The following is a 17,437-nucleotide window of genomic DNA, read 5'->3' on the forward strand; positions in this document are numbered from 1 at the left end:
GTTGATTATTTTTTTTTTTAAATTTCGGTTTTAACATTCTCAACCATCAGCAGTTCACACCAAACAAAAAATATTTAATCCTTCATAATTGCATTTTACCATAATTTTCCGCTATACTTTGGTCCATTGTTGGAAATTTGCCTAAAATGAAAAATTTTCATAATATTGTTATGAAGAAAAAAGTAGTATAAACATTGTGCCCCTGTGTGTATGCTAAGCTATGCAAAATAACCACCAGCGAGTCCTCTGTGTACGCCACACTGCGCCGCCCAGCAGCTGTGCGCACGTCCTGTCACCGCGACGAGCAGTTTGCGAATGTGTTTAGCCGGCGAGCATTTTCCGCCATGGAGTCTAGCGCTGGTGGAAAGTCCGCCCACTTCAGTGGCGCTTATGTACTGCGCTCAATACATAAGTACACACACACAGACACCTAAAAACTCATTTCTGCATACACCTGCGCAGAGCAACACTTCCATGTCCATATATGTATGAGTGGCTGTGTGTGCGTGTATGTGTGCGTACTCACTCTTTTCCATCGCATTTACCACAGCCCCGGTGCTGGCGTCCATTGGCACTCCGTGACATGCGCTCAATGCCGCACAAATTCCTGCTGCCGCCTTTCTCCTCCTTACGCTCGCTTTTATGGCTGCACTGCTCACTGCGGTTGGCTGTTCTCGGCGAAGCTGGAAACACTATGTGCGTGCATGTGTATGTGTGCTACTGCGCGCTGACTTTCGGTGGACACCCTGTATTTCGTGAAAGCTTTTTACGCGACTTCTGCAGCCCTCGATTCATAGACGTAGTAAAATCTTGCCGAATAATGCCGGATGCATTGAAATGTGGACGCGAAGCCATCGAAAGTGTACAATTTTACAATGCACTTCTTTGTGCGCTTTCTGCCAATGAATGTGTGCGGGATTTTGCTGCGTTTTTGTCAGTGTGGTGAACTTCCAAGAATCTAATTTCCCGTCAGCATGAAGGCTCTTCTTTCGCTTCTCTGATTAGTGAAAGGGAGTTTCTTATGAGTCGCTAGTTCATAAGAAACTCCCTGAAACTATTTTTTTGGAATCGTTAATAGTAATTACAAACGTTTGTTGATGTGGGACAAACACTATAATTTGTGAATCCAATAAGCCCTAGAAAATCTCACATACAAGAATATAACTTTGCTTGGAAGGTTAGATTAATAGCCCTAAACATCCAAAGAAAGGAGCAGGAGGAGTCTGTAATTACCTCCATAAGCTTAGAGGATTGCAGTCGCATTCGCTTCGGTGATGCTTGAGCCTTGATTTGTCTAGTCACTCGAAGGAATCGCTAAGCAGAACTTCCTCGATTTTACACCGCCGATTAAACGTATACATAAGTATAGGATAATTTATCGTCAAATTTCGACTCGACTTTGCTACCATGTGTGGGAAAATTCGGTTTACGAGACACCTTCAAGACACTTCTTGATAAAAAGAGCGCAATCTTGTCTATATTAAAGTATAATTAATGCAAGGAGGGGCATTGACTAGTATCTAAAATGGTCAAATGGGCTTGGTGTTGCGAAAACAAAGCTTATTCTCCTCAAACGCTTACGTCATATACTGTATTCCCTATTCATTACGAACAAGGCTCTGACGGCCGACAAAAGTGATAAAATCTGCAAAGATGAACTACTTCACCCCTGCCAGCCTACAGACAATACTAAGCCGCAGGACCCAAGGTCTTGATAACAGAAACCATAATACACCAGGAATGAGTTTCCATATTCCACCTAAGCACTATGGTAATACAAATATCTCTGGTATACAAATTTACCAACAAATATTAGATCGTCCATTTAAAAGAGATATTTTTTTTTGATTTAGTTATCTTGCGTTATGCGCTAGAGTTCTGAGGGAATACATGACTCGAAAAAAATATTGAATTTTAGTTGTATTACTTTTTCTTCGTCTTTATTGGCGTAGACACCGCTTACGTGGTTATAGCGGAGAATACAACAGCGTTCCTCCTTTCGATATTTGGCGCCAATTATTGATTCCAAGGCTTACCCAGGCGGGTATTGTGTCGAATACTCTCAGAGCTGGAGTGTTTTCATCCATTTGAACGACATGACCTAGCCACCGTAGCCGCTGTCTCTTAATTCGCTGAACTATCTCATTGTCGTCTGCGGCATTCGCCGTTCCCAATGCGCAAAGGACCATAAATCTTATGCAGAATCTTTCTCTTGAAAACAAGTAACGCCGACTTATCACATGCTGTAATCGTCCATGGCTCTCCACCATATAGAAGGATGGAAATAAAGAGGGAATAAGGAGAGAGAGAGTTTGGTTCTTGTTCGTCGAGAGAGGGCTTTACTTCTCAATTGCCTACTCAGTCCGAAGTAGGACATGTTGGCAAGAGTTTTTCTGCATTGTATTTCGAGGCTCACATTCTTGTTGGTGTTAATGCTGGTTTCAAGACAGACGAAAATATCTACGACTCTGAAGTTATGACTGTCTACAGAGACGTGGGAGCCAAGTCGCGAGTGCAACGACTTTTTGTTTGATGACAGGAGATTTCTCGTCTTGTCCTCGTTCACTACCAGACCCATTTGCTTCGTTTCCTTATCCACTCTGGAGAAAGCAGAACTAACGTTGCAGTGGTGAGACAAATAATATCAATATCATTGGATCGGATCATCGAAGATTGCATCTTCTTTATCCAGGTCTGCAGCTTGAATTATTTTCTCCAGCAGTCGATTGAAGAAGTCGCAAGTCCTTCCCAAGGAGTATTTTCGAAGGTTTAGCGCATGGTGAATATCTGGTCGGTTGCTGATTTTCCAGGTCTAAAGCCACACTGATAAGGTCCAATCAGTTTGTTGACAGTGGGCTTTTATCTTTCACTCAACACGCTTGATAGAACCTTATATGCGATGTTGAGCAGGCTTATCCCAAGGTAGTTGGCGCAGATTGTGGGGACTCCCTTTTTGTTCATTGTGCAAAGCACACTTCAATTCCAATCGTTGTGCATACTTTCGTTCGATCATATTCTACAAGGAAGCTGATGCATGCTCCTTATCAGTTCTTCGCCGCCGTGTTTGAATAGCTCTGCCGGCAATCCATCGGCCCCCGCCACTTCGTTGTTCTTCAGACGGATAATTACTATTCCAACTTCTTCATGGTCAGTCAATGGAACGTCTGCTCCATCGTCATCGATTGAAGAATCGGGTTCACCACCTCCTGGTGTTATCTTTTCACGGCCATTTAGCAGGTTGGAGAAGTGTTCCCGCTATAATTTTAGTATGCTCTGGGCATCAGTCACTAGATTATCTCTGGGAGTCCTACAAGAGTATGCTCCGGTCTTGAAGCCTTCTGTTAATCGCAGTATTTTTCGTGGAACTTTCGAGCAGCTTGTCAAGCTCTTCGTACTCTCACATTTCGGTCTCTCTCTTTTTTTGTCTGCAAATACGTCTTGCTTTCCTCTTCAGCTCTCGGTATCTATCCCATCCCAAATTCAAAATTCTCTTACTTGATAAAAAACATCAGAGAAACGTTGGACCATACACATATATGATATTTAAATACACATTTGTATGAAAACATTTAGTTAACCAGCGATTTGTGTTTGCTTGATGAAACAAATAAAACTACAACACAAAAGCAAAAACAGCGGCAAAATCTTCATCAGCTTCATCACTGCAGTTAGAACTTTTGGGGTCCCATTTATCTTTTTGTGGCGACGGCGCTGTCATTGTAGTTGGCTTTAGCTTTCTGATAGTTTTCTGGCTAAAGCTGTGGCTTGCACACACACACACACACATACATGTATATATACATACGTACAATTCCAAAAAGATGCCAACGCAATATACCGCAGGCTAATGTACTTAGCGCTTAAAACTTACCGCGCTGCATAAATAACGGAGTACAAAAACAATTTAAAAAGATTTTATTTATAACTGGAATGAAGCGACCGAAACTCTTTGGCGCACCACAAAAACGAAGGTGCAAACGAATATGAAATGTACAAAGAGTTAAACCAAACATTTGAAAGGTAAAAACAAAAAAAAAAACGTGACAAAAAAAGATGATGAAAGCTTATAAGCGAAAAATTAATTTAAAACACACAGAATCAAGGGTGTGAGTGTACTTTTAGTGAGTTCATTCATATTAGCAGAAGTAGTTGCACACACACATACAATCATATCCAAAAACATTTGTAAGTGTTAGTTGGGAACCCAGGTGGCTCATAATTTGTGTGCTCATGCCATTTGTACAATCAGAGATATTTAATATACAGTTATGTTCGCATAAACATGTGTGGAGTTCCACATCTGAGCGTGTGTAGTTCATATGTATGTATATAAATATAGATATATCGGTTAATATGTGTGCTCCGTCGTTGGCTACTGTTCATTTATGATTTGTTGCTTCTGCGCTTCCTTATACTCTCGCAACATGTTGCATGGAGTACAAAGGCTTTGTGCACCTAAATGTTGTTTGTAGAATTTTACCAAAGTCGATAATCGAAAATATAGAGTTATAACATCTTACCAAATTTGACCCAGACTGCCAAAAACAAAACATACATTTTCACGTATTTTAATAAAAATATGTACTGTGGCAGCTCGACACCTAAGCCAATGCAAGCATGTCAACGTCAATCAAATTTTCTATACCCTTGTTATAAGACCCGGCTGGAAAGGTCTTCAGCGCTTTTAACGATTCAACGGAGCATCAGTCGCTAGATAATTAGACAATTTCGACGTCTTATTATAAACACACGTCTCTTCAGCGACGTTTTTGCGAAAGACTTATGTACAAGTTTTGGTACGAGTCTTGCATTGACACGCTTAAGGGCGTATTCGGGTTTAGAAATTCGAAAAAATCGATTTTTTTTTGCATATTTTTATAGTATAACCCTTCAAGAAAATGTCCTTAAGAAGATTTTTTGGAAATTTAAATTATTTTCCGAGTTACAGCTCATTTTGTGACTCCGACTCCGACTCTGACTGCGCGCGACTAGTTCTCAAACTTTAAACTCGTTTTTCTCATAACTACTTTTCTAGAAACGGTGTGCATGATATCTCAAGTTCTACTCAACCGATTCACATGAAATTTTACACAGAGCTTTCTTATACATTATAGTATGGCACTACGAATAGCTTTCGAAACAATTTTTTTTTTTTTTTTTTAATTCCGAACCACAAAAAACAGGGAAAATACGAAACTTTTCAAACCTCCACCATTTTGTAAAATTTTTTTTTTCAAAAACGTTTCATAGTGCGATAACTACACCTTTACTCTTCACGGGTTTCGCATAAATTTTCATTTTAGGTCACGGAAAGGATTTATATCCTGCACACCAGGACAAGCCATTGTTTCATTAGTCTCTACTTCGCCGACCTGCAGTTTTTTTTTAATTTAATTTTTTTATATTATTTATTTTTTTTATTCTTAGAATATCAATAAAAAGCATGTAAAAAATGGATAATCAAAATAATTTTTGATTTTTTTATCGCGTCAAAAAAGTACCTAAAATTCGGGCTTTTAAACCAGAACACCCCCTTAATACCCAAAAAGGTATGTTGAGATCCTTATACATACATATCTCTGATGTCCAGCAACGTTTCTTTAACTTTTTTCGAGTTATCGCCATTAACAGAGGTCGATGGACGACTCTCATGTGGCAAATTTTCGATGACTTCACGGCCTTCACTGATTGCATTGTGCCACTTAAACAATTCTGTTCTTGATAAAGAAGACGATCCAAAATGCCTGTGGAATATTTTCAACGATTCCGTAGAAGTGAATATTAGTAAGCAATTAGTAGTAGAAAATTAGTAGTATTGAATCCAAAAAGGATAAGTAAGTTGTTTCACATATTGATTGATATCACAGTAAGAATAATGTACAAAATCGATGAATTGGCCTATTGTGTTTTCAGGCAGTGTACGCATTTCGGGTCCCCACGGTATGATATACTGGAGGAGATATCGATAGTGAGGCCACAGAGTCTGTTAAAATTCGCGTCAAGCGCAGATTCTAAAGGCTAACTACTCCTGATGGACCTAGTAACTGAACTCCATCTGGTATCGCAAAGCACCAAAGCTGGTCTATGTCTAACCTAACCCATGTTACATTCCATCTTCTTAATTTATATCGGTAATTAAGTTCTAATGTTTATAGCGAAAAAGTCTTTTCGTATTTCTGATCAAATTTCAACAATTTTTTATTTATATTTAAATTTTTTTTTTATATTTATAATGGACTTTAATGAATCAAATATTTATCATTTTGGTCTACCACTTTTTGCCATTTTCCGCTAGAAATACTATTCCATCAGTGTAAAACTTTTCTGGTTTCTCGGCGAAAAACTGCGACAAGTAATTTTCACAGTCTTCTTTTCAAACTAACTTTACACTCCATTAAGGGAGTTCTGCATTGACCGAAACTAATGAGAGTCCGATGGTGCAAGGTCAGGACTATATTGTGGATGCATCAAAACTTCCCAGCCAAGCTCTCCCAGTTTTTGCGGAGTCATCAAAGATGTGTGTGGTCTAGCATTGTCCTGATCGAAGACAAAACCCTTTCTGTTGATCAGTTTTGGTCGTTTTTTACGATTACTTGCTTCAATATCATCAGTTGTTCACAGTAAAATATAGAATCAAGTCAATCGAGTGATTCCTTTTCAATCGCACCAAACACTAAGCATAACCTTTCAAGGCGTCAATCCTGGCTTTGCGACCATTTGTTGTGCTTCATCACGATTGAACCATGATCTTTTTCGCACATTATTGTTGTATTTGATCCACTTTTCGTCTTCTGTTACCATTCGCTTCAGAAATGGTTCGATTTCTTTCGTTTCAGCAAAGAATCGCAGATGTTAATTCGGACCATTAAATTTCTCACAGACAATTCATTTGGTACCCAAACATCGTGCTTTGTTTTGTAGCCAGCCTTTTTTAAATGGTTCAAAACCGTTTGATGATGACTGTTAAGTTCCTTTGCGATGTCATGGTTGCTTAAATGACGGTCCTGGTCAATCTTAGCCATAATATCCTCGACTTTTTCAACAATAGGTCGACCAGAGCGAAGTGCAGCTTTAAGATCGAAATTTCCAGAACGGAAGCAAGCGACTATTGTATTGTGCTACACGAACTGTTACAGCATTGTCTCCGTAAACTTCACAAATTTCATTGGTGGCATTCTTCCCTTTTTTATAAAAAATTTTAAAAGAGCGAATTTCTTCATTGTTTTCAATCATTTTTGAACAGCTGTAACTTTTTTTCAACTTCCCCGAGCTTAAATAATTTTTGGTTACGTGAATCTTAAAATCTCACCTTTCCAATACAATATGGTAAGACACAATGTGGTTGGTAGCACTGGAGATATACGACTGTAACGACATTTATTGGCAAAATACGAAAAGACTTTTTCGACTACCCACTATTTAAATAAGGCTGGAAACAAAAGGAAGCTCGGTGTGTGGGTGGGAGATAACGCAAAAAATAGCTCATGGACGGAATTTCCAGCTTCAAATAGCTACTGAGTTGCAATTGAATCCAACTATTTTTTGAGTGGTTGGTTACTGGTTATGGAAATTGGATTACTTATGACAACGTCAAGCGAAAGCGGTCGCGCTTGAATTGCCATGAGCCGAGCCAGGATTGACTCTCTGGATGGAATTGCTAAGGTTTGATGGGATTAGTAGTACATCATCTACTACGAGCTGGTGCACTACGTTCAAACTCTGATTTGAATGTGTACCGTCCACATATGTACTCTCCACCCTATCGAAAGGAAGCAATTTCTCAGGAGCGACCAGGATTTGTGATCCATCAAGACAACGCCAGGACAGACACAACGATAGTGACATTAGCGCGTTAGAATCTCCGACATATGTATATCCGACATATCTTTGACGTATTATTTTGTTGCTGGAAAATTGGCATTAAGAGAAGCTTGCGAACATCGACTGCTTCAGTTTTTTGCCAATACCTAAAACTGAGAACTTCTATTGTAGTGTTTTTTAGAATTTAACTTCACAATGGCGCCTATTTGATCTCAATCGGATCATGCTTACTATGCTAAACAAAACCTTCAATTTAGTGCAAAATTATGAATATCGTCTTACTATATCTTATTTAATAATTGTACAGACATTTCGAGACATTTACACCACTAGCTCTACTACAATTTAGTAGAGCATTCAATTTCGGTTTCGGCTGAGCTTAAGCCTTTCTTAGTTGTTTTTGGCTTTTCGAAAACAAAATATGTAATAACCACGGAAATAACAGTCAAAAATAGAAGAGCAACAAAAACACCGGCCACAGCAGCAGCATTAGCAGGTTGGACGATTAAGTTGAATTATGTTTTTTTTCTCTTCGGCGCTGCATAGAAATTCTGCTGGCTGCTTTGCTTTGGAGTTAACGACTTTTTGTACTATGTGAATTTATTATTGTTGTTTGTTTATTACGTTTTGCTGTTATTATTTTTTTATTTTTTGCTGGAAGGGCATATGCAGCGCGCTGGAGCTTTTTTGGTGTGGAGCTCAACGCCGAATTCACCACACTTGCCTGGTGGCGGCAGCAGCACGAAAAGCGCCAACCAACAGAGCTTCGCAGCAGCGCTGCGCGCGTCTTCTCGCTGGGGGAGGCCAACTGGCGCTTGTGGTGAGCTTGACAAGTTGTTGTATTCGCAAGCGTTGTTGTTGTTGAAAATGTAGTGTAAGCTCAACGCTAACTGGTAATGACACTGCAGAGAGCAGCAAAGCGACTGCGGCAACAGCAACAGCAACAGTTCAAGCAGCAGCAGCGACAGTGGCAGCACCAGCTTTGACTCCAGCGACATTTTGTATGGTGTGTTGGAATTACGGTATTCAGTCCGAGACCGAATTCCCTGACGAGCGTATTGGATATCGCGGCGTATGCGTAGCATCGTCATAGACGTTTTGCTAATTGAAAATTTTTGTGTTTCCTTTTTCATTTGCCTGCGCGCGTGTGTGTGTCTGTGTATGTAAACAGCAGCAAATTTAAGGAAAAAAGGTGAAAAATCATAATAGTTTTGGTTTTTTTCTGCAGCGCGGCCAGCAAAAATGCTGCAGAATTAATTAAGGAAAGGTGAAAAAAAAATTTTTTTGAACGCTGGCAAAAGTTTTTGTGAAAAAATCAATGATGAGCAACGAAATGGAGTGATAATCTGCGTTTGGTGAACACACTTTTTAAGTTTATGTTGAAAATTTTTGTTTAACGCATTGCGGAGCGTGGAATACTGCAAAGTGAAGGTGTAAATAGATATAAAATAAACGAAAAAGACAAGGCAAAGTAAAAATATATACAAAACGATGAAAAATATTCGAGAGAGAGATGAAATATTAAAAAAAAAAATAAATAAATAAAATTAAAAATTAATTCGAAAAATTTTTGAAATCATGAAAAAATAAAAAAAGTATATAAAAAGATAAAATATACCAACAAAAAAAAATACAGAACATAATTGAAACCAACAAAAATCTGAAATTAAGTTATAACTGCAAACAAATGTGCAGAAAATAATTGAAACTAAAAAAATTGTGAAGTAATGTTAAATAAAAAAAAAAATATTAAAAAAAATTATGATAAATATTAAAAAATAATTAAAGCGAATAACTAAAACAATAACCAAAAAATAAAAAAAAAAATTAATTTACAAAAAAAAATAATAATAAATAAATTCTCTATGTATATATTAATAAATAATATGTAAGCACACAACTTTTTTGTTTGAAAATTAATATATTAAACGGCGACAATAAATCTGTGCAAGCCTAAATTTTTAATAAAAATCAATTAAATAATAACCTTACAAGCAACGACGACAATAATTTTGCGTTTGCATATAAGCAGAAAGTATTACAAAAAATATTTTCCAAATAAAAATAATTAATTAATTAAAATTAAAAAAAAAAATTAAAAAAATGTTATTAATGTAAAAAAATATTTGTATGTGAAATAAAAAACATATATATATAATATAAATATATATTAAAAGTATTATAAAAACTAAAAAATATTATAGCAATTAAAAAATATTATAAAAATTACAAAAAAATAAATTAAAAAATATTCAAAAATATTATTATTATTATAATTGACATAAATAACACTGCAAATTATTTTATGTGCAACAACTACTGAAATTTGAAATAAAAGTTGGAAAAAATTAGTGAAATTCTCGAAGCAAATTTCCTACACCAAAATTCACTTCAAGGATTATACAATTGCTGCATGCATATGCGCCATTTTGTAGAGTTGTGCGGGTCGAACAGCGCATAGCGTTGGCTGCATGACCATAACAATAACAAAAACAACAACAATAGCAGGCCCGTAACCAAAATTGCAAACAAAATATAAATATTGGAATAAAATTCAACAGCGACCAAATAACTGCGCCGAAAAGTGAATATACATACATATATGTATATAATAAATACATAATATATACAAACTTATATACATAAGCCAACACATAGCGGTTATGGCCGAAAAGCCACCAGCATAAGCACCAAATAATAGTAACAACAATAAGTTTGCTACCAAACGCAACAACAATTGCAATATATGCGCAACATTTGTTATTTACAACAACAACAACATAACTGGTATATAAATACAAAGCGCTGTGTATATGCGCGCAGCATAGTTGGAGGCGCGTTGAAGTAAAAGGACGCTAGGCGCACACACCAATACATACACACATCACACACAATCGAAAAGAAAAACAACAAAGTAGCAGCAGAACAAGCAGCACAAAATCCATACTCGTCTACACTCGTTTACTGCTCGGTGTTGGTGAGTGTGCGCGTGTATTTGTGAGCTTGTAGGCGCGCGCCTACAATTGCTTTGCCTTTGCCTGGGTGTGTGTGTGTGTGAGCGCGGTTGTGAAACTTTTCCGACTTGTATGTGCGCGTGCGAAGGCAAATAAACATTTACTATTACTACATTACAACAACAACAATACCAACAACAGCAACAGCAACAGCAAAGCACAAAAGCAATAAAAACCGTTAGCGGCAACAAATCAATGAATACAAAGTTGCCATCGTCGTCGCCGCCATCATTATCATTAACGCCATTGCTAGTCGGCGAAAAGCAGAAGCAGCAGCAACAACAACGCTAGCGCGTAACTAAATAGAAATCGCCTCAGAAGAAACGTTTGTACATGCCGAACGCATAAACGAAGCGCATTTTTTCAAGGCGCCGCATTTCATAAGCAACGCACGGCTCACAAACTCGCCCGCTGACTCCAACTTCAAACGTCCGTTTTGCCTATTTTCACGCAGTTAATAACATTTCCGCTTGTGGTTCGTTGCATTATCACGCTCGTTTATTAGTTCGCCTTTTTCTTGCTAGCAAAAACTTCCGTCGCACCGCCGCGCGCTTTGCATTCGCCGCCGCGTCAGTAACGCGATTCGCCGCGCCTACTAAAACAAGCGAAAATGTCGCACGTATATAAAGCGCGCGCTCGCGTCTACAAATCGCTTCGTCAGGGAATGTGCACAGTGGCAGCAGAAAGTATGAATATAAATACAACCACGACTGCGCCGAGTGAGTATCACAGCCGAATTGCAGCGTCCACAGCTGTCTCCAGCTACAGGGTGCTGCAAAGGCCGCTGGCCTGCATATTCATCGGCTTCGTCGTCCTGCTCAGCTGTCTCGTACAAAATGGTAAGTCAAAATTAATTTTCCTAATAAGTATTATGTAATTGTTATATAAGTGTGAGTGCAAGTTCTATTAGGGTGGCGCAAACAATACATGCGAAGTCGCTTAGAATAATACCTCGGTTTCTAAAGTAGTTGTTTCTTTCAGTGATGACCACTTTAAACTTCCGAAATCTTTTTAAATGAGGGTTCTGTACCGAAAAAGTGATTAATTTTGTGACTTTTTTGATTCAACCTGCATTCCCGGCAACTGGCTTGGCTAGCTGCTGTTTTTTTCGCCAAAAGCTGTTGTTTTAGTTCCAAATAAGTATCAAATCCCTCTAGTTTTAACATATTTAATGTGAATGAAGAGACATATACTCCAAAAGGATCTGTCTACATAGGCTTGAGGCAGTAAGAGACCTCGGCATTCTTCGAACTATATTCATACGGAGAATCGTTTGTATTCTTATGCAATCAAGCATTGTATTCGTTGACAAACCGATCGAGCCGTTAGGAATCTGGTTTGGTTTGATTTTCAGTCCTAGTCAGAAGAAGAAGACACAAATGCTCTGACCTATTTCGCCAGGTGGGGTTATGACGATTATATCTCATCATCAAACTCAATATGCTCTACTAAAATTAATATAATTTAGAAGGAAGAGTGCAAAATCTCACGGAGGTATGAGTCACCTATTTTCTAGTTTCTAAGGTTGTTGTTTTTGTTGTAACGAATATTCAGACCCTGCTTGGGGAAAGTAATAAGTTAACTGTCAGCGAAATCACTTAACGGTTGGCACAAGAAACGTGCTGTTTCGACGGGTTCGGATCATAAGGAGAGGAGAGTTAAATGATTTGGTTCCATTAGGCATGCGAAGAAGTAATTGATGTCCTGCGAAGACTGATTGCATGCAGGGTATGGGCTTTGTATGTTGGGGTATATTCTGGATAAGTAGGAGTTTGATCTGCTACAATAACCAGAATTAATTGGACTGGACTTACTCTTGTTTTACGCCGCAACTCGTGCTCTAATTCTTCCGTAGGGGTGTTTGGATACCAAGTACGCCATTCACTGGGAGGGAGTCAATGAAGGTGTACGCTTCATTTGAAACTTGATCGGTATATTGTTACAGTTCGTCATTCTGAACAACATGAACATCTTAGCTCATCAATTCTCACAACACCTGCTACTACGATACCGGAATTGAGTTTTTCTTTCAGCGATCTAATCTTGTTTGGATCAGTGAGTACGAACGCCTTAGTCGTATATGAACTGCTTGTTGACGATTGCTGACTGTCGCGTGTGCAAGATGTTTTGACAAAAAACGACGGCTAGTGTTACTAGACGGTTCCTACTGGCCACGATAATGGAGTACTTTTGAAGGTTTTTACATCGATTTAATGAAACAATTTACTGCTTGACCGAGCTTAGTAATCTATCTATATGCATTCTTTATCCATATGATTCATGATCCATTTCGGTGTGCCCTACTTTTTTAAAGAAAAACCACAAAAACTTTAAATTGAATGGAGAATATTTACTATCATTCGAGAGAACTTTCTTTGGCATTTATTGTTTGAAGATTATCTCTTTCAAATGCTGATCGCGACTACGTCTCAGATGATCCACTCGTTGAGTCATTGTTACGTACTCATTGAGCTAGAAATGGGCCTCATCGCTGAACAAAATTTGTCTCGAAAACCTTAAATCTTCTTGGAAATTTTCAAGAGCCCATAGAGCGAAGCGATGCCTTTCGGGAAGATTAAGCGACTTCAGTTCTTGTAAAATCAGTATTTTGTACGCTTTAAATTCAAGATGTCGACGTAAAATGTGACAAGTCGTTAGATACGTCAGTCTGAGTGGCTGCGAATGGCGCCGTATCGACTCTCAACGGTCTTTGTGTACACTCTCAGCTACGGCTCCGTCAACAAAATGCTATTAAAAAAAATTTCTTTTACTGGCATCACCCGTTAGAAGTTTTTAATTCTTATCATGATATTCAAAAGCGCCGATCTAACCTGAGTGATCTTATAATGTTATAAATAGGATGAAAGAGAATACAAAATTCATTACAAAGCTTACTAAGTCATTTCAAACAATCAACACTTCGATAATGTAGAGTTTTCCTGAACATATTTTCAGGCTAGGTTAAAAGCTTATTTCTGAAAATTTTAAATTAATAAAGGCACTATCTTTAGTACCTTTAAGAAGCTTCGAGTTCCCGAATATTTAAATATCGCAGAGTCAATTTTATAGATAACTTCCGAGCCAACACAGATCGCTACTGGATGGCTCAAGTGATCACAATTGATCGCGCCAATCTATTCATTAGTTGTACTCAACAGATGAGCAATTCAAAAAATAATTTAAAAAATAGCGTTAACTGAACACAAAAATTATAAATTTAAATTATGGCATAATAATTGAAAAGTGTTTGTTTTAAAAATTTGTATTACTACTTTTAGCAAAATCAATATTTATTGTGCAAATATGCCAGCGACAGCACGCCTTTATTTGAGATTTCGTCATAAAAATACTTCAAGGGACTGTTAAATGCAAAAATCAACAACAAAGATTTGTACTTCACTCTTCCACTTATTCGACGTCTTCTTTGCGAAGCAATTAAATGAGTAATGCAGCACAGGAGACAGGACGGGAGGCAGTCGTCAGCTAAAGCGAGCCAATAAACATTGAAGATGCTGCATATTTATTTCGCCTATTAGCACTTACTATATACACTCACGATCGCTTAAATCAATTTTATTTTAAATATGTATGTACATGCATATTTACAGTTACAAACATCTCGTGTGCAAGTATTAAATTGAAAGTTGGTGCTTATTGGCGCGCGAACGACCCAAAAAGTCTGTCAACAGCATCCGGCTGTCAGTCGATACTTGCGCCGACTGTTTTAGTTAACCGCTAATTGCGAGGGTACTCACTAAGAAACAGCGTCATTGTCGTGGCAGGTGACAAAAAAATACTTAATTAACACAATCGAAAAAGTGAAACGGAAAATATTTGACATAGATTGCCATCTAGCGTGCTAACATTGTCTAAAGTTGAAAGTTGTTTTTCTTAGAAAAATGGTTGACATTGTTAGCGTCTTTTATATTGCTGCACACATTAGGGTGACACTTTAGAAACTCAGAATAACCGTGACAAAAAAGTACCCTCAAATTGTAAATAAAATTCAGAATATTTAATTCTTCTTCTAAATTGGCGTAGACACCGCTTACGCGATTATAGCCGAGTTAACAACAGCGCGCCAGTCGTTTCTTCTTTTCGCTACGGGACGCCACTTGGATATTCCAAGCGAAGTCAGGTTCTTCTCCACTTGGTCCTTCCAACGGAGTGGAGGTCCTCCTCTTCCTCTGATTCCCCCGGCGGGTGTTTTCGTCCATTCGGACAACATGACCTAGCCAGCGTAGCCGCTGTCTTTTAATTCGCTGTACTATGTTAATGTCGTCGTATATCTCGTACAGCTCATCGCTCCATCGAATGCGATATTCGCCGTGGCCAATGCGCAAAGGACCATAAATCTTTCGCAGCACTTTTCTCTCGAAAACTCGCAACGTCGACTCATCAGTTGTTGTCATCGTCCAGGCCTCTGCACCATATAGCAGGACGGGAATATTTAATTATTCATCAATATTTATTTGGTCGCCTTCAAAGTAATCCCCACCAGATGTACAATAATACACTTATGCCAACGATTCTTCCAGTCCTCGAAACACTTCTCAAAAGCACTTTCTATGATGATCTTCAGATCCTTCAGCGAGTTTTGTTTTATCTCTTCATTCGACTGAAAATGAACTCCACAAAGCCGCAATTTCAGCTGGAGAACAAGAAAAAATCACACGTAGCAAAGTCTGGTGAATACGGTTGTTGATCGATGGTATTCATTGCAGTTTTAGTTTTAAATTCGGTCACAATTGTGGCTCGATGCGATGGTGCTTCATCAGAGTCAGAGTGTAAAATCCATGAATTGTCTTCCACAATTCTGGCCATTTTCGATGGATGTTCTCAAGCAAAAGCTTCGATAGGGCCAAATAGAACTCTTTATTGATCATCTGTCCCTTCGGAACAAATTCATGATGCACCCAACCACAAATATCGAAATATCGGCTTGTTGGTCCCTCCGATGTTGGTTGCCTTGTTTGCATGTCAAACTCATAAACCCGTGTCTCATCGGTGGGAGCAGAATTCGCACGCTCAAGCATACTTATCCAAAGAGACCTGTTTACTGTACTCTTTTTGAAAAAAAAAAATAATAATCAGCTTTATCACGACGAGTCGAGCAAGAACGCGTTTCATACCTAAAATATCCACCAAAATCATTCGAACAGATTCGCAAGAGATGTCAAGCTCTCTTGCTATTGCTCTAAAACTTGTCTGACGATTTTTCAAGCACCATGAAGAGATCGAAGGTCGTCCAGACAGTGGTGTAGCTAGGGGGGGCGAAGGGAGCCGTCGCCGCGGGCCCAACTTCTTGGGGGCGGCAAAATGGTATTTAAAAACTCCAATTCGGGCAAAAATTCCTGCAAATTGTGTCAAAAGTGTACAAGATATAGGGCAAAAATGAGTTTTTTCTATGGCTTTTAATAAGATGTCTTGTAAATTTACTATCAATTTCCTCAAAAACCGTATTGTGAGAATTTTTGAACTTCAGAATTTGCATGGCGTTCCTAAATTTTATATACTTAATATCGGAGGTATTTTGTAAAAATTCACTTTTGTTCGAACCACCTCATGAAACTTGTAGGTAGGTAGATAAAGGGGGGCGGCAGAACATCCTTGGCCCCGGGCGCCCGAAGTTGTAGCTACGCCACTGCGTCCAGAATAAGCTATGTCTTCAATGATCTCGTTTTTGAAAGCTTTGTGCCGCTCGTAGGCTTGTGTTTTTTTTTAAAACTGAATCACTGTCAGCCTTTTCAACATTTGGAGCGACTCCGCAAACGAAATTTAGTTAGAAATAAAAAATTTTAAACAAATCCTTTGTTCGATATTTTTGTTTCAAAATGAAACGCACCTTAATGTAAATTCACGTATTTGCACATATGTAATTAAAAAAAAATCGATTTTTATTATACATACATATATGAAAAATATATAAAATAAAAAAATACATTTGCAGAACTTTCGGAATTTTCCAGAATTTTATTTTATCTCATTAGTAATCATTACAAAAAGTGATTAGTTGATTGCTTAAGTTTACGTATACGAGCATCAACATTCACAAGTAAGAGGAATGTAAACGCCTAATCGTGGTCATTAATCAACGAAATAGCGAAAGCTCGTGCCAGGCTCGCTGTTTAGGGGTTTATTTATTGCTTGAAAGCTGTAACTAACTGCCTATGCTGATATTTTCATAACTCTTTCAGTTTATATTCTGATCCGGATTTCTAGTTCAATGCTCCCATATAGATTTTAATGGCAATCACCGATCCATGCGATTCTCTGCTTCATTCATACATACATATATACTCAAGCACATACATATACATATGTACATACATATGTACGTTTGTATTTTGTATATTTGCTGAAATGCGTGTGCCGACAGAACCGGCAATTTTGTATAAATTATAAGCCTTTTAAAAGCTCGGTCAGCGACTTTTGCTGCCATAATGTTGCGTAACATCAAATTCTATGATTGGTGTTTTTTTTTGTTTTTTTTAAAGCAAATTTGTGGGTTGTTTAAGCGGAAAATTTGAAGTATTATAATTTAAACAAAGAAAAACATAAAAAAATTGCGGTTTGAGAATTACAAAACTTAATGCTATTAG

The 17,437-nt window shown here is 38.0% G+C and overlaps 1 protein-coding gene and 1 long non-coding RNA gene across 2 annotated transcripts in view; one reads left to right on the forward strand and one right to left on the reverse strand.

Moving 5' to 3' along the window:
* On the reverse strand, positions 1-588 carry LOC126754413 (uncharacterized). Its single transcript, XR_007666290.1, has 2 exons — positions 236-588; positions 1-141 (listed from the first exon to the last, which is right to left on the reverse strand). It is a non-coding gene; the product is annotated as an uncharacterized LOC126754413 (long non-coding RNA).
* Positions 589-9,961: 9,373 nt separating this feature from the next.
* Positions 9,962-17,437, forward strand: part of LOC126754187 (protein Skeletor, isoforms B/C) — a 90,374-nt gene continuing 82,898 nt past the window's right edge. The window contains exon 1 of the mRNA XM_050466153.1: positions 9,962-11,674. Within this exon, the coding sequence (XP_050322110.1) occupies positions 11,446-11,674 (229 nt within the window). The 5' untranslated portion in view covers positions 9,962-11,445. The remainder of the gene's footprint in view (positions 11,675-17,437) is intronic.

This window comes from Bactrocera neohumeralis, chromosome 2, assembly GCF_024586455.1.
Source record: "Bactrocera neohumeralis isolate Rockhampton chromosome 2, APGP_CSIRO_Bneo_wtdbg2-racon-allhic-juicebox.fasta_v2, whole genome shotgun sequence".
Classification (NCBI taxonomy): domain Eukaryota; kingdom Metazoa; phylum Arthropoda; class Insecta; order Diptera; family Tephritidae; genus Bactrocera; species Bactrocera neohumeralis.